At 42.4% G+C, this 19,637-nt stretch overlaps 2 protein-coding genes across 10 annotated transcripts in view; one reads left to right on the forward strand and one right to left on the reverse strand.

Moving 5' to 3' along the window:
* Positions 1-482: 482 nt before the first annotated feature.
* On the forward strand, positions 483-7,926 carry fam131aa (family with sequence similarity 131 member Aa). 2 transcript variants are annotated; one of them, XM_058067336.2, is made up of 5 exons: positions 483-724; positions 3,506-3,611; positions 3,690-3,866; positions 6,333-6,467; positions 6,614-7,926. In XM_058067336.2, exons 2-5 carry the CDS (start codon positions 3,521-3,523, stop codon positions 7,036-7,038), a joined length of 828 nt encoding a protein of 275 aa, XP_057923319.1. In that variant the 5' UTR covers positions 483-724; positions 3,506-3,520; the 3' UTR covers positions 7,039-7,926. The 2 variants fall into 2 exon arrangements, with proteins under 2 accessions (XP_057923319.1, XP_057923318.1); XM_058067335.2 differs by lacking the exon at positions 483-724 and adding an exon at positions 2,921-3,438.
* Positions 7,927-8,571: 645 nt separating this feature from the next.
* clcn2a (chloride channel, voltage-sensitive 2a) overlaps positions 8,572-19,637 on the reverse strand; it is a 48,671-nt gene continuing 37,605 nt past the window's right edge. For 4 of the 8 annotated variants that reach the window (XM_058067259.2, XM_058067255.2, XM_058067261.2 and 1 more), the window contains 14 exons: positions 18,638-18,740; positions 18,367-18,522; positions 17,458-17,527; positions 17,268-17,378; positions 16,488-16,701; positions 16,276-16,409; positions 15,226-15,452; positions 14,798-14,915; positions 14,628-14,707; positions 13,328-13,390; positions 11,916-11,954; positions 11,731-11,835; positions 11,572-11,658; positions 8,572-11,500 (listed from right to left, as the gene is read on the reverse strand). In XM_058067259.2, the coding sequence (XP_057923242.2) occupies positions 10,979-11,500; positions 11,572-11,658; positions 11,731-11,835; positions 11,916-11,954; positions 13,328-13,390; positions 14,628-14,707; positions 14,798-14,915; positions 15,226-15,452; positions 16,276-16,409; positions 16,488-16,701; positions 17,268-17,378; positions 17,458-17,527; positions 18,367-18,522; positions 18,638-18,740 (2,029 nt within the window). In that variant the 3' untranslated portion in view covers positions 8,572-10,978. The remainder of the gene's footprint in view (positions 11,501-11,571; positions 11,659-11,730; positions 11,836-11,915; positions 11,955-13,327; positions 13,391-14,627; positions 14,708-14,797; positions 14,916-15,225; positions 15,453-16,275; positions 16,410-16,487; positions 16,702-17,267; positions 17,379-17,457; positions 17,528-18,366; positions 18,523-18,637; positions 18,741-19,637) is intronic. The other 4 variants (XM_058067260.2, XM_058067257.2, XM_058067256.2 and 1 more) reach the window with 4 other exon arrangements.

The raw sequence follows: 19,637 nt of genomic DNA on the forward strand, positions 1-19,637 counted from the left end.
GGCACATATAGACAACCATTCACAATCACATTCATACCTATGGACAATTTGGAGTTGGTAATTAACCTAGCAGGTTTTTGGAATGTGGGAGGAACCGGAGAAAACCCATGCATGCAAGGGGTGGAATTGAACTTGGGTCTCCTAGCTGTGAGGCGTCTGCGCTAACCACTCAGCAGCCTATATATATATATATATATATACATATAAAATTATACTACACGTGTGAGAAATTTCAAGTCAAACGTACTTAAAATGGCAAACATTGTAACTGACTTGGGCAAAATGCTATTTATGGGGAAAATGGGGAGATGACAGCAATGACATTGCTTCTCCAGAAGATCATAGCACTTGCATAAACATCCAATCAGGTCTTATGTCATGCACTATGCTGAGCACACCCTCTTGTGGGCGTATTTGCATGGTAAGAAAAGGGGGGGGGGGGTGACCCCGCCTTTTTCCCCCTTAAACCCCCCCTCTTTTTTTCGTCTTGATGACGCTCACCATATCGGGAGACATTCGGACAGCCAAGCAATCCATGGTGTCTCCTCCTTCTCCGCCGCCTCCTGGTTCTCCTCTGTGGCGGAGATCCGACGCCGGAGTCGGCGGGACGAAGATGCTCCCGGGGACGGCGTGACACAGGAGCTCCACCGCGGGCCCCCGCAGCGGGAGAACAAACTGCGCGCGATCGTTGCAATCAGTCTATAGTGCGCATTATGATTTACAGGTAGGTGCTTGCTGATGATGCTGGGTTTTTTTTTTTTTGGAAGGATGGGAGGGATGCGGATCATGAGGGAGAAAATGGGTAGCCATGCAGGGAAGCCCACAGCAGCTCCATTCCCCGCATTGCTTCTTTTTTTTGCAAGATAATTGCATAATTAGCAGCCTTCGTTTATGGCTGGTTGAGTCGTGCAGCCTTGTGGTACGTGAATGCACCATTTCAGCAACACTAGCCACCGTCAGGCCCCTGCGGCTGCCTCCTTCACGCCCACACACAGGCTGCTTCAGCTCGGCTTGACTGGAGCCCACTTGTTGGTCCTCCAAGATGGTCCACCATCACTCCACCTGTGTGACAACACGCCCCCCTCCCCCAGAGCCCCTCCGCAAACCAAAAATATCTGCTGCTAAGAGTCATCATGCTCAAATGTGATCGTTATTTGAATACGTACACCCACTGGACACTTTATTAGGTACACAAGTACAGTCTAAAGGCACCTTATTTATTTATTAAAAAAAAACATTCATGTCCACTTTTGAAGTATTTATGTAACTGCATGTGCTTATTATTGTGGTTTGCACTGATGCAGTACTTTGAGTGCATTTATCTATAAACATATTTGATGCAGTGATTGTGTAATGTAGGTCTCATGTCCCAGTGTGTCCACTGTACATTATTACATGGCAAAAGGATCAACTAATGACATCATTACTAATATATTGGATGCTATTGTGTTATGGTAATGAATGTCATTTATTGAATTTGTATCTACATATCTGAAATCATATTTTATTATTTAAAATGTATTCATATTATATCATTAATTCTTATATAACATAGCATTAAAAAAGAATTTGTGGTCAAATGGTTTGTTAATATTAGTCGTATAGGTTTATTATTTTTGTTCTGCTTTGTCACATTTGTTAGTAGATTTATTATATGTTATTTTTGTTCTGTTTTTATTTTATAAATGGTATTTACTGTAGAATATACAATTAGCAACTGCAACCATAATTATTTTTACATTCCCTTTTTATATATAACAATTATATATTGTATTTCTACCGCTTATCCTCACGAGGGTCACGGGGGGGGGTGCTGGAGCCTATACCAGCTGTCTTCAGGGCGAGAGGTACACCCTGGACTGGTCGCCAGTCAATCACAGGGCACATACATATAGACAAACAACCATTCACACTCACATTCATACCTATGCATAATTTGGAGCTATATTAAAAATGTATTTTAAAAATAATTTAATGTAAAAAGAAAAACACTAACAATAATAATAATCATTCATTCATTCATTTTCTACCACTTATCCTCATGAGGGTTGCAGGCGTGCTGGAGCCTATCCCAGCTATCTTCAGGGCGAGAGGCGGGGTACACTCTGGACTGGTCGCCAGCCAATCACAGGGCACATATAGACAAACAACCATTCACACTCACATTCATACCTATGGACAATTTGGAGTCGCAAATTTTGCAATGAGTGTGGTCATGTTTTTGGAAAACCCAGGCATGCACGGAGAAAACCCAGGCATGCACGGGGAGAACATGCAATCTCCACACAGGGATGCCGGAACCCAGGTCTCCTAGCTGTGTGTCCTGCGCGCCAACCACTCGTCCACCGTGCAGCCTCCCAAGTAGTAATAACAACCATAATAATAATAATGAATAGCAATAATGACAGGCCATAGTGAGCAGCATTTTTTTATTTGAAGACAGATTTTTAAGAATGATTTTTTTATATCACTTTGACTTTGAATGATGGGAATAATAGCGATATAAACAGAAAGAATAGTTCAATCACCAGGCACCAAGCATTCCAAAAATATATACGTTACTTTTCCATTATTAACATCTTCATGTTTTTCATTTGATTTTGATTGATGAATTTGAACATTTCATTTCACAACAGCATATATCCCTGAGGTCATATTACGTTATTTATCATTACCATGGCGATTCCATGACAGTCAATTGATGTTTTTGCTTTATTTTATTGACAATATCGATTATTCCTCATACCAATGAGGAACAGGAAGTTAGGACTCCTGCTTATACTTTCGTCCCCTCCTTTTATTGACAAGTCATTTGGGATCCTTTCTCCCAAGTTTTCCAAGTGTCTATTTCCTCTCCTCTTTGTGTCTTCTACTAATGAAATTATTAGATTGCAATACTTCATATTGTTATGTATAGTATTTTTTCATTGTACTGTTCTTAAAACGGTTAAACTATCATCTCATCTTGTCTCCTTCGGGAGGTTACAGGTCACCTTCCAAACGCTATGGTTTCTGATAACTTTGTGACCCACTGGTGTTGGTACCGATAACCATAGAACTTCCTAGTGGTCCATGTGTTGGCTTAGGTAGCACTATCACTTTTAATAGGGCTTAGTAGCTTTGGAGTGGGCCTGAGCCGCTTAGTCACACACCATATGCTTGTCATGGAGACATGGAGCCAACGCTCAGCCTCACCTCCCTCAACCCTGGCCTTTGGGGCCCACTTTTTGCTGGCTTAACATGGCTCGAGCATCTGCGCAGGAAATGTAGGGCATAGCCGTCCGCCTATCTCTCTGCACACTGCTTTTAAACTGCTTCGGTCAAGAGCCGCGAGCTATTCGTCGTGCTGAGACGCCATCAACGCTGCTGCTCATGTTGGCCATGAGATTCAGGTCCAGGAGTAAAGAAGGGAGGCAGGAGGAGGAGGAGGATGAGGAGGTGGTAAAAAGTTATCTTTATTGTTTTGTAGCATTCACAAGCTCACCCTAATTATCGGACCTTGCAGGTGAAATTTGAGGAAATGATTCCAAAGTCAGGAAAATCTCCGGCAGACTCACGGAAAAGTGTCGGCATCCATGAGTTTGCAGCGCTGGCCAGGTCGTCCTTGAACGGTAAACTTTGAAAATAATGTCACCTTTGTATCTGGCTGCCTTCCGTGGGGTGATTTTCACCCGTGTTTCTGTACGCAGGTATCTCTCAGGCTGTCAGGGACCATGTGACCAAGCCCACCTCCCTGGCCCAGGGCCGGGTAGCCCACCTCATTGAGTGGAAAGGTTGGCCTAAACCTGTGGACCCTCCTCCGGCCGCCCACTTCAGTTCTTACTGCCATCTGACTGAAGGAGAGAAGGAGGCGCGCTTCGCTGCAGGTCAGCGACACCTTCATCATGTTGTCTTGTGTTCATCTCATTTGAGTAATAATAATAATAATAATAATAATAATAATAATAATAATAATAATAATAACAATAATAATAATAATAATAATAATAATAATAATAATAATAATAATAATAATAATAATAATTCATTCATTCATTTTCTACTGCTTTTTCCTCACGAGGGTCGCGGGGGTGCTGGAGCCTATAATAATAATAATAATAATAATAATAATAATAATAATAATAATAATAATAATAATAATAATAATAATAATAATAATAATAATAATAATAATAATAATAATAATAATAATAATAATAATAATAATAATAATAATAATAATAATAATAATAATAAATACGATACCAATGTTCATCTGTCTGTTTGTTCTTGTTGAACTGGAATTGTATTATTCATTTATTGATTTGAATTACATATTTTCATCGTCACATTCATTTGATTAAAATAGAAGCAATAAAGAAGAAATCATTCAAATGCAATAATGAAATATTCTCAAATTAAATCCATAAATATATATAATTTATTATTATTGAGCCCATTACAATAAAGCCACAAATGTATATAATTCATATAATTTAATGTGAGTGTTTAGCATGTAATAGCATGAAATATTACATGAATACATAATGAAAATATAGAATAAATGTATTTAATATACTATTTACTATACTATAATATTAATATACTATACACTATAATATATAGTGTATTTTATATGTCGAAATTAAAGTGTCACATAATTTCTCACGTCCACTTGGGGGCATATTTGCATGCTTTAGTATTATTAATATTATTATTCTTTAGTTTTGATCTATTATTGGCCTCAGGGCATTGGGCTGAGTAAGACTGACACAATTAGTGTGTGAACTCCAGTGTCTAGTGTTAAGTAGCTGCTACACGCCGCCGCTGGGATTGTGTGCAGGCACGTGCATCCTCAGCTTAGTTAGCCCAGTTTAGCTCCGGCATCATCTGGCACCCTCCCACCGTCTGTCAAGCCATCTTAATCCTCCTAAAAGTCCTCTCCCGTCTTCTGCGAGATGAAGGCTGGGCTTGGTCTACAGATCTACAGCAGATGGTGGAAACACTTGATTAGTGGGCCAGCTTCCTGTTGTCTTTTGCTGTGACTCATCCTCAGCGGTGACGTTAGCAGGTTACTTTAATCGCAGCACAGAAAAAGTGAGGGAGCACCACGTCCTCGTCAGTGAAAACACTTGTAGCATCTTGTTGGTGCGTACTTTACGTGTGAGAGGCGGGGTGCATACTATACTGGTCAGAATGCAGCCAATCACAGAGCAATGACCGCCTTCATTGGTTTCTTATTGGAAATAATGGAAATAAATTCCAGGGTTGTCAAATTGTTGCCATCATGCCACGCATTGAACTGTTGACAGAAGAGGTAGCAAAAAAGGAAAAAGCCGCAAAAAAGGCCATAATTAGTCAAGTAGTTAATGTTTTCATAGACTTTCAGCCAATAAAAAGCAAGTGGAATGTTCTGGAAAAAACCCAGCAGCCATTGTGACTGTTTTTGTTTTGTTTTGTTTTGTTTTTTTTTTTACAAATAAATCATTTATTTGCAAATATATCACCATGAACTAATTTTCACATCGGGCAGTAAACTGTGTGTGCATGCATTAAAGTTTCCCTACAGTTCGTAACCTTCTGTATGCTACACTCCTCCATGCTCTTCCATGTGCTACACTGAGCCCAACCGAGTTCTTAACAAATGCACTTCTGCCACCTGGTGGCCGTTTTTTTTAAACTTAGTGTTTTTTTTAGTGACTTAGTGTTTTTCAACATAAGCGTACCGAGACAAAGCTTATTAGCATTGTGTCAGTCAAAGCTTAGCCATTTCAGACACGTGCATGAATGTACATAGAAGTCGGGGTGTAGAGATTTATACATGGCAACCAACAGGTGGCGGCCAACAACTAAGCTTTTCTTGCTGTCACTCACACACACACAGCGGTTGAAAAAAGGTCAGGAAAAAAAGCCAGTTAGCAAACAATGAAGGTTGCACATTCATTCATTTTCTACCGCTTTTCCTCACGAGGGTTGTGGGGGTGCTGGAGCCTATCCCAGCTGTCTTTGGGCAAGAGGCGGGGTACACCCTGGACTGGTCGCCAGCCAATCCAAGGGCACATACGTATAGACAAACAACCATTCACATACCTATGGACAATTTGGAGTCACCAATTAACCTAGCATGTTTTTGGAATGTGGGAGGAAACTGGAGTACCCGGAGAAAACCCACACATGTTCTCCCCGTGCATGCGTGGGTTTTCTCCGGGTACTCCGGTTACAGAGATGGCCGAGGGTGGAATTGGTCTCCTAGCTGTGAGGCCTGCGCGCTAACCACTAGACCGCCATGCCGCCAAGGTTGCACATAGCATCGCTATTCCAAACCTAATGAGTCATGAATCCCCCCCCCGAAGGAGTGGCTGAGCAGTTTGCCATCGCTGAGGCCAAGCTCCGAGCCTGGGCTTCCATGGATGACGACGAGGAGGATGACTCCAACGACGAAGATACCCACGCCAAAGCGGGCACGTTCACCAGTCAGAGCACGTCAGGTATCCAAAGATAGCACCATTGTGCGTCCATTCCATGTCACGCCATTGCGTCATTCATTCATTGCATCCTCACTGACCAAACCACCCCATCTGTTCACCCGTCCGTGCTGTCATGCAGGTGTTCTGACTCTTTACTCCTCCCTCAGACGCCACCGCATCCCACCCAACTTCCGGAGTGCCATGCCCGTCTGAGGTCAGCGAGACTCCGCCCCCAGAGAACCCCCATACCGAGTCCCAAAATGATCCTTCTCCTTCCCTGAGCGAGTGCACCAGTCCAGAGGAGGACTGTCACTCGGTCCCTCAGAGCGAGAAAGAGCACGGCGAGGTTTGCGTCCACCACAAGCCCGAGTGGAGGCCCCGGGGGAGGAGCAGTCGCTTCGACTCCTGCTACTCCACCTCCCACTCGGAGTCTCCTGGAGAGGAGGAGGAAGAAGATGAGGACGTATTCCATGAGGTCCGGATGTGGCACTCCAGAGGCTTCCTGTCTGACCGGGCCTCTTCTGGGGTGGCGTCCTTTGACGAGGAGGAGGAAGATGAAGAGAAGAAGGAAGATAAAGAGTATTTGATGTGATGTGCTGTCCATGTTCATGTCTCTCTGACTGTGGATATGACATCATCTGTTCTGCTGTTCGTCTTTCCGTCGCTGCCTTGTGTCCCCCCCCCCCCCCCCCCACCCCACCCACCCTCTTCCAGGCCTTCCACAATTCACCACCAACATATCCACTGGGAGCGTTTGTCCAAGCAGAATGTAAAGCTGTCGTGCAGACTGAGTTTTGTACATTTCTTTTTGTCAAGTGTTGCTATGGCGTTGTTTTTTCTATGGATATTTTGTAGTGTTGTTTTACTGGGGGTCATGCTGATGTGTCACGTGTTGATACTGAATGTCCTGCAGTGTCTCACAAGCTAGCCCTCACATTTGATTACATCTTCTCAAGGGATGATACTATAGAAGTGATATAATTTAGTAGTCGGTGTGCAGATTGTACAGCAAAAGAAGTCAACACACAGCCACTCCATTAGCTTATACTTCCTGTTTGGGCTTCTCGTCATGTGCTTTCCAAGGGAGGGAATCGTGCTCTGCTTCACAATGTTGGAACTCAAGTTTCAGCACTCATGCAGTGCCCCAGACCATGACACCACCATTATACTAGTCACTTTTGTTAGCGGCTACTTTAGTTAAACAATAATGGCTGCCGATTGTCACTTTACAAGCTGTACACTGACTACTCTAATGTAATATACTCCTCTAGTATAGCCTTTTGAGAAGATACACAGTGATTAAATAGTTGCTAAAATGTGAGGGGTGTGCTCATTTCTGTGGGATACTGTTTATAATGACTTTCTTCTTGGGAGGGGCTTTCATTCCCAAGTCACGGAAGACGATTCGTGCCACATATTTGAAAAAAAAAGAAGTCATGAATATTTGGTTGTCACTCAGAATAAAACACTAATCATTTGACTTGTCACTTTTTTTTTTTTATCACATCCGCAACCTGACGATCACCTTTCTTGGAATTCTGTTCATGCTTTTTAGATCCAGAGTTTGGCTTCAGGCATCAGCACTGGATAGCTCCCCTGGCTTTCCAAACTATTCTAACCTTTCTCTCCCTCCCGCTTTGGAACACTGACCTTTGTCTTTCTCTCCGTTTCTCTCACTCTGACCTTTGTTTCGTTTTTTTCTTCCAATTCCTTACACTTGGAATTCAATACTTTCCTGCTTTATCTTAATTTTAATTTTTGATTAAAAAATGTTAACCAAACATCCACACTGCTTATCCTATTTAACAAGGCAAGTTACGTATGTGAACCACTACATTACCAATGTTTAATAAAAACAAAATTAAAATCATACCAATACAAAATATAAAAAATATAATAAATGCTAATTACAAATAAGTTAAATATATAAAATGTGACAATAAATAAAAAATAAAATAATCATTACAAATAAAAATCACTTTACAAAAAAGAAATAATTAAAAACACAATAAAAAATAAACTTAGCACTAAATAAAACACAAAATGTGTGTATAACATGAAAATAATAACCTTAAACTACAAATAAATAATGCTGAGAAGTAATCCAAAAAAGACAGACTCAGTGTCAAGGTTTTTTTCTTCCAATGTGCTTTTCTTTCGACCTAAATCAGTTACTCATGTACAAAAACATGTTCTCATGTTCTCTGAAAAATAACAATGGTTGTTGAATGCGTCGGCCCATTTACATTAGCTGTCATTCCATATGTACAAAGCATGTACAAGGTGTGCGTGTCCATATAAAGGATACAACTACAGACTTATTGCTGAACTAGATACGCTGCACACAGTACAAATGCAATGTGTTCTGTACGCCACGTTCTATATGCAAACAAGGACAGACGTGAGCAAAACAAAATATGGCTCCTAAGTTTTAACATGAACATCAAACACTGTGCCACAGACAATCCACGTGTGCGTGTTTTTGTGTGTGTCTCCATCACACTGGTTGTTTAGCAGGCAGTTTTATACATTGTGGAAAAATGGTTGCCCTTATTGAAGAAGCCCCTAGAAAAGCCACCAGAGGCTACCAGTGCAGCAAAGTAAAGTCATGCTATTTACAATGTGCTTCACACTTACATGGACCTGCTGGCCCTTTGGAAGCTGCCTTTGTTGTCAGGAATAATAAGAGACCTTTTGTGTGGGGTAATATAGACAAACATAACATTTAGTATTCAAAACAACAGCGACTATCACATAAAACTGCCACCATTGCAGCCATTGCTGCTTTACTGCATGTTTACTGTTGATTTATTGCATATCAGGTGATGAGTAAGCCCACACCGCTTTATAAATATATGTACTGTATATTCCAATACACAACCTCGCCTATGTGAGCACATTGCGGGGAATATTATAGGTAGTAAATACTTCTGTGCTTTCTCCCCTCTCATCATTTTCATGTTCCTGCACATCTTCATAAGAAACACATTAGGTAGATAATTAAAGACTAGGGCTGGTGATTCTATAATCATGTCATGAAATGTCTAGAGACACCTCTACAACATGCACGGCTTCATACCCGACTCTTCCGTCTGTTATTACACACAGGTTCTTGGTTTCTTGCACTGCCACAAGCGACGTATTGTAAGACATTCCTGTCATTGATTTAAAGCAGGGGTGGAGAGACAAATATTGGTTATTGATTATTGGTGACGGTAAATGCTCCAATTATTGCCTGGTGTGTGGTCTAATCAAGAAAATAATTGCTGGTGAGTTTAATAGTGTGCTGCACGGTAAACAAGTGGTTAGCACGCATGCCACACAGCTAGGACACCGGGGGTTCGAATCCCCCATCTCTGCATGTTCTCCCGCTAGGTTAATTGGCGACTCCAAATTGTCCATAGGTATGAATGTGAGTGTGAATGGTTCTTTGTCTATATGTGCCCTGTGATTGGCTGGCGACTAGTCCAGTGTGTACCCCGCCTTTTGCCCGAAAACAGCTGGGATAGGCTCCAGCTGTAGAGGACAAGCGGTAGAAAATGAATGAATGAATGATTTTAATAGTCCAAAACCATGTAAAAAATATAATAAATGCTAATTATAAATAAGTTAAATATATAAAATGTGACAATAAATTAAAAAAAAATAATCATTACAAATAAAAATCACTTTACAAAAAAGAAAAGAAATCATTAAAAACATAATAAAAAATAAACTTTTGTCTATATGTGACCTGTGATTGGCTGGCGACCAGTCCAGTGTGTACCCCGCCTCTTGCCCGAAAACAGCTGGGATAGGCTCCAGCTGTAGAGGACAAGCGGTAGAAAATGAATGAATTAATGATTCTAATAGTCCAAAACCATGTGTATTAACAGCTGTGGCTGTAGGCAACCTCTTAATGTCATTTTAAAAAATCAAGCATACATTCCCTATACCTATCTCTGCATGCGCTTTACACTCAGCTGTGCATGTTATACTCGCTGTACTGTTGTTTACAATAAACTCATCAGCAGTATTAATGCTGTATGAGCAATGGAAGCCTTAACACTTTTACAACAATGGTTCTGTTTCTGCTGTGTTGTGCACTATATTAATGACCTGTTGGCAAAGAGCTGTTTTTTTCCTTTCCACTTTCTCATGCACTCCACATTATTATGAAGTTTTTCTGTATGTGTACAGTGACTTTACAACAGCTCCTCTCCAATTTGGTGGTCTCGGTATCGGCTATAATTAGAGCATTTACAGTAGTGTATTTGTGTGTAGAATTACATAGGCCCACCCCTGATTTAACACATTAAAATTCATAATCTAAGACATGAGGTATCACTATACAATCAAATGTGCGTGGTGAGCAATCTCTACCAAAGGTCAGAACCTCAACTTTGTGACAGTACGCTTCCCCCTATTGGCTTGGAGTGCACCTTTAAATGTGGCACATGCTCATGCACTGATTAATACTTGGTCCGTTTGGATAGACAGTAATGAAAGATTAGAGTGCTTAAAGAAGGCAATCTCAACAACATTCACATTCATCACTCTGATGGGTTGTCAGCGAGGCCGCTCCCCGCTTCCTCTTGTCCTGATTGGTCCCTGCTCAGAGGTGGACTCCCGCTTTCTTGCTCTCTTTGGTCAGGCTCGGGAGGACCTTGGCCTGAGGGGTCATAGTCACAGGCCAGCTCGGACTCCTCGGTGTGGGAGGGGCTGCAGTCAAACGTAAATTCTGACGGGTCCTCTGTGAACGAGGGGCTTTCCTGGAGCACCAGCTCTGACGACAAAGGGTGTGGCGTGACCTCGCCCGGGCTGCCTTCATACTGCAAGCTGGTGGAGTCCGACGGGTTGTCAGGCATCTCCTTGGACGCCACGACCGGCTGGTCCTCCACGTCGGGAGGGTTGGGTTCCCGCGGCAATGAGAGCCCCCTGTGGCGCATGCACAGCTTGTGGAGTTCTGTCACCTCGGAGATGCTGGCGGTGTTGCCACTGTCACGGAAACTGGCCAAAGGGGGGCGCACTTTCACACCAGTCACCGTGACGGAGCCTTCAATGGCCTTACGCAGCTGGAGGAGGGGGCAGGGGGGGGCATCAGTGATCATATGACACAGACAACAGCGGCAAGACGAGCACTGACCTCTTTAAGGGAGACGACGCCCACCAGGCGGCCCATGCTGGTCACATAGGCGTGATCGAGTCCCAACAGGGAGAAGATAGTGTGAGTCTGCAAAGGATAACGGCATAATGAGCTGGGTCCACACCACAGGCTTCTGGTGTCACGTTGACTCATTTGCACCTTATGCAGAGATGTTTGCTCCACCAACTGGAAGGGCGCCGGGTCAATTTTGCAGTTTTTAAAATCCACCGGCTCATCCAGCTGCTGTTCCTCCCACTCGGCCATCTGAAAACAGAAGACATGAGTCACAGGGCACGACCTGTCTTCTCCAGGGTCTGGTTTTGATTCCCAAGAGCAGGTCTCACCTCGGTTGGCGTCATACCGTCTTCTACTTCAGTTGAGTCCTGAAGAGACGACATTTATTCATGTATAAAATGAGTCACTAAAAGCATTCTACAATAAATTGCATGTGCTTAAATGTCAGAACAGAAACAAATTAGGACCATATCACATCACAGCATATCATAGCAAACCCCAACCCCCTCACTTTTTTTATTAACTAAACTAGTTAATTTTGAATTACAATAATAACTTGGAAGCTTTACAAGCAGAGGAGGAACAAATAGCAATATTCATATAATATATATCGTTATAACATTCTGAATAGCGGGGGATAAATACAACTATTAAAACTTTTATTTTAACATAATAAAATAAATGTAAAAATGTATTTAATTTTTACAAAAAAAATTAATTTTATTTATTTTTTCACTAAAATTGAAATAAAAAAGCAGTGAAAAATCTCTTTGTAAAGAAGAAATAATAGATAAAAATAAGTGAAATATCAATATATTTTTTTTACAAAAAAATTACATTTTATTTATTTTTTCACTAAAATTGAAATAAAAAAGCAGTGAAAAATTTCTTGGTAAAGAAGAAATAATTGATAAAAATTAAGTGAAATATCATAAAATCAGGAATAAATACAATCAAGTAAAATCATAAAAATAAAATAAAAACTAACACAAATAATACATATTTATAAAGTATGAGTAGTAAAAATGGTTACATTTTGTATTTAAAAAAATAAAATGGGAAAACATGTAGGAATAATCAAAAAACTAAAATCTAACTGGAAGCATAATGTTGCTGAAATATGAACTGCTGCATCCACATACATATTTTTTCCGGATTTTTTCCCCCTGGCTCTTCCACACCCTCTCGACAAACTTTCCAGAAATATTTCACATAATCTGTGTGAAATAAACTTGCTAATTAGCCAAATCGTGATCAAAATACTTCTCACCTCGCACTTAGGCGGCGGTATAAATACCCATTTTCCAAAAACCCATTTGCAGGGATGCTGCGACATGGGAGTGTGAAGATGTGTCTGTCTGCATTGACTCACACATTGTCATTCTTCACAATCACACCACGGGATGCACTTTACAGAGGCTGCGTGATGTCATTTCTGGCCTGGGTGTAATATGCAAATGAAAGACGGTATAAATCAGCCACCATGACCCTCCGAGTCTCCTTGAGAGTTTAAGCTTCATTTGAGAGAAACATTTGGCTTTTACGGGGGCCTGCTGCAGACAACACGCTTAACGCCTTTTAACCAGCAACCCACCTTGAAATACAACAAAAGATCACGACGGTTGATGAAACAGCAAAGTTGAGCACATGCATTTGACGCACAAATATTTAGCACTCTACGTGTGTCGCAAGGCAACAGTTACCAGGCAACTGTCTCTAGGCGGCAGACAGACAATCTTACCGCCATGGAGATCCTCACACGTTTGGTCTTCCTGCTTGCAGAGGGAGCCGGCCCAGCTGGGCTCTACCCCGCCGCCAGTGACAAGGGGGCAGACATCAACACAACATGAAGACAACATTAGTGACAGCGGACAGTTCCGGCCTTGGAGAAAGTTCCCCTCAGGTGAGCGGAGTGCTGCTGACAGGTTGTATTAATGAGGCTCAAGGATCAATGCTAATGCTACACTGGATGACACATGCGACTCCACAAGAGGGGCTTATGGAGAAGTGTATATTTTGCATTTGTTAAGTCCAAAACACCTCTAAGTAGCTTACAGGTCTCTTAGCCCATTTAACTGACAGTGTGTGACAACAAAAAGGATAAAAATTGTGAGCAAATACAACTTTTGCAAAGAAGACATAACTTGCAAAAGGTATATTTTATACATTAATGTGCCTCATGTCCACCTATGACATTTTAACAATTCCCTTCTGTAAAATATGAAGTAAACGGTTGTAGACAAGCACAATATCACATCTCATGGACATATCACTGGACAGCTTCTATCCAGAGGAACTTGTTTGGCGCCACCTATTGGTTTACATTTATACTGTAAATCGCTACACCTCAAATATAAGATGACATGTTGTTTTATATTTCACTCATTTGGAAAGGTGGTTTGAATCTAACCTCTGTGTTGCGTTTGGCTGTTCCTTGTCCCCGTGTCTCCCACAGTCTAAAGCAGGGGTCTCAAACACGCAGCCCGCGGGCCAAATGTGGCCTGCAGGACACTAGTTTGAGGCCCCCGCCTTGATATGAAAGTTTAATGTTAGTGCGGCCCGTGCAAGTTTGATATGGATGCTGTATGGTATCATGTACCCACAAAAAATTATTATGTTTGATTAATGTTCATGTTAAAGGTTAAATAACTGTTAATAGTTATCCTCCCTGTCCGTGTGGAAGTGGTAAGTTTTTGGCTATTTAAGTTTAAAGGGAATGACTTGAAGGCTACCGTTTAGGTCGCTAGCTCTCTAGTTTGCGAGTTAGCACGTGTCTCAAGACCCTGCAGTTGCACAATATGTTGTAAATAAAAAGAGTATAAATGTGATTGATTGATTTTCTTTATTCTTGATTTGTTTATTTATTTTTCATCTTATGGTAACCTTATGGGACCTTAGAATGACCACTGATGCTCCATGATGTTTAGTTGATATAATAAAAGTGGATCTGCATGGAGCTGTCACATTGTAGTGCAAAAATGTGAAATAAGGAACCAAAATTTACAATTTGCGCCCACCCTCTGCATGCGTCACACACTCACTTGACCCTTGATCTCTGTCAGGCTTGCTCTCACCTCCAGTAGCTCCTTGTCTTGGTCAGCGCAGGAGAGCGTCTGAGAGCCTAGGAGAAAGAAAAAACATTAAAAAAAGATGTTAATCACCTAACTCTCTTTAATGAATCACTCTTCCTGTGTTGGCAGTGATGACGTACTGTTCGGTGTGTCAGTGTTGCTGATTGCAGATACAGTTTTTAAAGCCGATTTGAGAGGGAGCTGCTGAATGTTGGAAACCACCGCTGGGCTGAAGGAGGAAGACTCCTCTGTGGAGATCTGGATGGAAAACATATTAACAAAAGAGAGCCACAGACATAAGCATGCACATGCATATATATAAAGAAAATGAAATGAAGGCGCACGTGCACAGGAACCAAGGAGACAGCACGGGTAAGTGCACAGACAAGAGACACACAAGACCAGAGTGTTAATGTCAACTGAAAGGACGTCATATCAATCAAAGCACTTACCACCACTGTGCTCCATAAACTCCATCTGCGCCTTTACCTACTGCGACATGCTTCACACATGCTGTGTCTCATTCTAAGCCCTACCATCCCACCCCAAGCCAGGCTTCTCCTCACACCTGTTGGGTGCTCACCAGGAAGCGGACCCCTTGATGAGCATTAATGGCGGCGTGGCTGCAGGGTGAACTCGGTGTGCTGTCACTGGTCAGGCTGGGCAGGTGGTCGTTGGTGTCGCTGTCCAGGGCCAGCTGGCGAAGGTAGGCCAGGCGGCGTTGGCGACCCAGCTGGAGCGAGAGCAGAGACTGGAGCTGGAGCTTCTCAATGGAGCCCAGGAGGATCATGGAGTCTGAAGCGGGAAGAAAACACATAACATTTATTCATTCATTCATTCATTCATTTTTCTCCAGCGAGGGGTGTTGGAGAGGCGGGGTACACCCTGGACTGGTGGCCAGCCAATCACAGGGCACATATAGACAAACAACCATTCACACTCACATTCATACCTATGGACAATTTGGAGTCGCCAATTAACCTAGCATGTTTTTGGAATGTGGGAGGAAACCGAAGTACCCGGAGATAACCCACGCATGCAAACTCCACACAGAGATGGCCGAGGGTGGAATTGAACGCTGGTCTCCGAGCTGTGAGGTCTGTGTGCTAACCACTCGACTGCCGTGCCGCCACATAACATTTATATTAATGAATATATAATATATATTTTGGAAAATACCCGGTAACTTTTGTTATAATTATTGACTTAGTTAAGGTTATAATAAGCTTATCTCAAATGTTACAATTTGTGCCCTCCCAAAAAAAAACAAAACTACAACATTAGATTAGATGTTGGTACAAGTCTGGATAAAGGTGCTGATATTTTGCTTAACATTTGCAAAAACACACAATAACACATTGTTTACATACTTTGCTTACTAAATTCATCATTTTTGTAATTTTTGTCTGTGCTGCTTCCGACCGTCCCTGTCCTTTGTCTGCTGTGTGAGGCAGCACAACTCTCTGACCCAGCCTAGCAAAGGAAACAGCATTATGAGTGACCTTTTTGGGGGAGCACAACTTCTCCCTAACAACAAGTGACCACATTTCTTGGCATGCAGCAGACCTAAGAGATTAGAGTCCCACCATTCGCTATTTATTAGGTTTATAGAACTAACCTATGGATTCAACCAGTGCAAGCGTCTTAAGCTGACCGGTCAGCAGCATCTCCTGCAGCTCCCGATATGACGAGGTTAGAGTGATGTAGCGCACATCCCGCACCATGATGTCCTCCACACGGATGTTATACTTCCTGCAAATGCGAGGTACAGGTCAAAGGTAGCGAGGTTATGTGAATGAGAAGGTGATTGGACAAAAGGTCAAGACTCACTCGTGATGCCCCATGCCGAGTTCTGGAAGATAGGGCAGCTTCTTGATGCGGATGATGGAGTCGTACAGCGATGGCTGGAGCGCCTGGGCCACGGCGTTGGCCAGGATCACGGCAATCATCACAGGCAGGATGTGCGAGATCTGACCGGTCAGCTCGAAGACAATGACTGCTGTGGACACGGTGTGGGTGACGGCCCCGGACAGCGCTGCAGCACCTGGGGGAGAGGGGGGATTCTGCCCTCAAAACAGGAATATTTTATTTATCATTGTGGAATTATGATGGCCATAGATTGAATTTGTTTGGACTGATTTGTTTGTTGATTTTGTTTGGTCTAATTTACTGGTACAGTGACACTTTACTATTATAACTACAGTGTGATTATGTGTTTACCAAGCACATATCACTAAATACCGTAGTGACCTGAGCATAAAATGATTCCTTTTTCAATAACTGGTTTTGTAAAAATATTTTTTCAAGACAAAATCAACATTTCAATGAGCGACGTTAAAGAAAAACACCATTACCGCACCATGTTGTTCCATTTTGTTACACAGACTATTGCAGAACAAGCGATTTTCTATTACAGGTGGGCCAGAAATGTGATGTTGAACCTAAGTGGGATCAATTTCCATCAGTCACATTCCATAAACTGCTATGAGGTAATAAAAATGTCAAAATGGAAGCCTGAAAACTGGTTATGAAGCTCAATTAGATATATATTAGAATATAACACGTGAATCAAATAATTCTAACGTATATGGAGACAAGAGGATGACTCACCGACGACTGCGTAACCGCCGGGGACTATGGGATACACACTGCCATCAGCATGGATACCGTCAGGAAACATGGCAGCCATGACCTCTCCAACCAGCCTGCCAAATGCAGCACCTGGCCACAGTCGATAAAAAGATGTTTTTATTCGGTTATCATAGGAAGAGCTTCTTGTCTCGTGGACAATGTTACTCACCGATGAGGAAAACTGGCATGAAGGCCCCGCATGGAACGGGCATGGTGGTGGCCACAGCGGACATCCAGAACTGAGAAAAGGAAACTGTAAGTCAGGGGGTGTGCAAAGTGTGGCCTGGGGGCCATTTACCACCCACAGTTGTTTTTATGGGCCCCCGGTGCATTCTTAAAATACGGTTAAATAACAAAAAAATCAAGAAACAACAGCAAAAATTGAAAAAAAATAATTTTTACAATAGCATAAAGTTGAAGTAGTAAACAAACAAAACAAGTAATAAACTTGCAATTTTAGGATCATTAGCTTAAGTAAAAGTTAGAATATTATGATAATAAAGTCAAGGTGTGTTTTAAACACCATGCAATTTTGTCCAACGCACCACTTTGGTAATTTGGTACACTGGGCTGCGCCGAGATGGCGCACCAGTGTCCACATTTTCAGCTGAGCGTAGCAACAATTTTGTGACAAAACCGCTCCGCCAAAGGTGCACACTGTGGAAACTTGTCACCACAGTCAGGTTTTTCAGAGTGTCGGGGACACTTCAATGCAACTATTAAATGTATAATTTAATGTAACTTTCTGAATCAGCATGTAGATTTTTGTATTCATTAAAATCCCTGGATTAGCCTGCTGCTGTGTTTAATGTGACTGTCAGGAACAGAGGTAGTCTGCATGGTGACGCGCATTGTGGCCTCTGCTGAGTAATTCAGTGTGCCCTGCACATTTAAAGGCAATAAGAAGGGTTCATTTGATTGGTTAAGATTCCACTTATCACCTCGTACTTTGGTAGGAGGTACATTATTTTAAAAAAATGTGGTGGCCCTGAGTGGAAAAAGGTTGGATACCCCGTCTGTAAGTGCATTCGATCATCACTCATGTGTGTGTGTGTGTGTGTGTGTGGGAGGGACTCACCTTCATTATGATGAAGAGTATGAGTGTGATGAAGACGTTGACCTGGGGGTGCTTCCAACCGTGGTGGTGGCTGATATAGTCAAACTCCTCAGCCACGCCCTGACGGCACCATGTGCGATTGTCAAAAAGTGCCACCAGAGACTCATGCTGTGTCAGCTGAGGTCGCAAAAAAGAAACATGGCCAATGTTTTGTGGTTTGTTTTGAAATGATATTTCTTCCTTTAAAATACTTCAAATACAATCAGCAAAAGTGTCCATTCTTTTTCCTCACCTGTCCCGCCATAAACTGCCCAAAGCCCGGCGGGAACGTGAGGGTGGAGACCAGCAGGGTGACGAGCGCCGGGTACACCAGGCGCCTGACAGGAAGAGAGGGACTGTGGGGTCATTAATGGGTGTGCTTGTCACAAAGATGGGGTAGCTAGATTTACTTTGAAGTGCAGGTGGTGAGGGAGTCGCTGCCATAAATAGCTCCTGTGATGTGTGGGACTGACCCATTTAACATGGCAACAGGAGACACCGGGACAATTTGGGGGACAAGTTTGGGGGCACAAAAGAAACAACTTAAAGTTTGCAGCTTTAGCAACCACTCAAATTTTAATGTTAAATTTGAGCAAAATGTTAAAGATGAGTCACAAAGGTACACTTTATAGAGTATCGTATTGGTCAGAATGCGACATGCGATGGCTGACTCCATCCATGCACTGTGAAGATAAGGTACATATTTTACGCATAATAAGGCCCACTTAAAAGTAGGCTTTATAATCCGGTGCGCCTGATGTGTTCCAAAATCGGTAAAGCCGGCCTCAATGCCGAACAATCACCTGACAATGAGAGTGACTCTGACAATGATGAGAGGGAACCTGGCATGTTTGATTAGTACGCCTTAACATAATATTCATTCATTCATTTTCTACCGCTTTTTCCTCAAGAGGGTCGCGGGGGGTGCTGAAGCCTATCCCAGCTGTCTTTGGGCGAGAGGCGGGGTACACCCTGGACTGGTCGCCAGCCAATCACAGGGCACATATAGACAAACAACCATTCACACTCACATTCATACCTATGGACAATTTGGAGTTGCCAATTAACCTAGCATGTTTTTGGAATGTGGGAGGAAACCAGAGTACCCGGAGAACGGGGAGAACATGCAAACTCCACACAGAGATGGCCGAGGGTGGAATTGAACCCTAGTCTCCTAGCTGTGAGGTCTGTGTGCTAACCACTCGACCGCCGTGCCGCCCTTCTGTTGTTATGTATTATGTTATTATGTTAAG

The sequence above is a fragment of the Doryrhamphus excisus genome, linkage group LG6 (assembly GCF_037039965.1).
Source record: "Doryrhamphus excisus strain RoL-2023G ecotype Guam linkage group LG6, RoL_Dexc_Guam_v1.1, whole genome shotgun sequence".
Taxonomy (NCBI): domain Eukaryota; kingdom Metazoa; phylum Chordata; class Actinopteri; order Syngnathiformes; family Syngnathidae; genus Doryrhamphus; species Doryrhamphus excisus.

Coding starts and splice junctions, on each gene's coding strand:
- fam131aa (XM_058067335.2), top strand. CDS start 3,373: ATGTTGGCCATGAGATTCAGGTCCAGGAGTAAAGAAGGGAGGCAGGAG. Junction 3,439..3,505: donor AGGAGGAGGAGGATGAGGAG/GTGGTAAAAAGT, acceptor CGGACCTTGCAG/GTGAAATTTGAGGAAATGAT. Junction 3,612..3,689: donor GGCCAGGTCGTCCTTGAACG/GTAAACTTTGAA, acceptor TTCTGTACGCAG/GTATCTCTCAGGCTGTCAGG.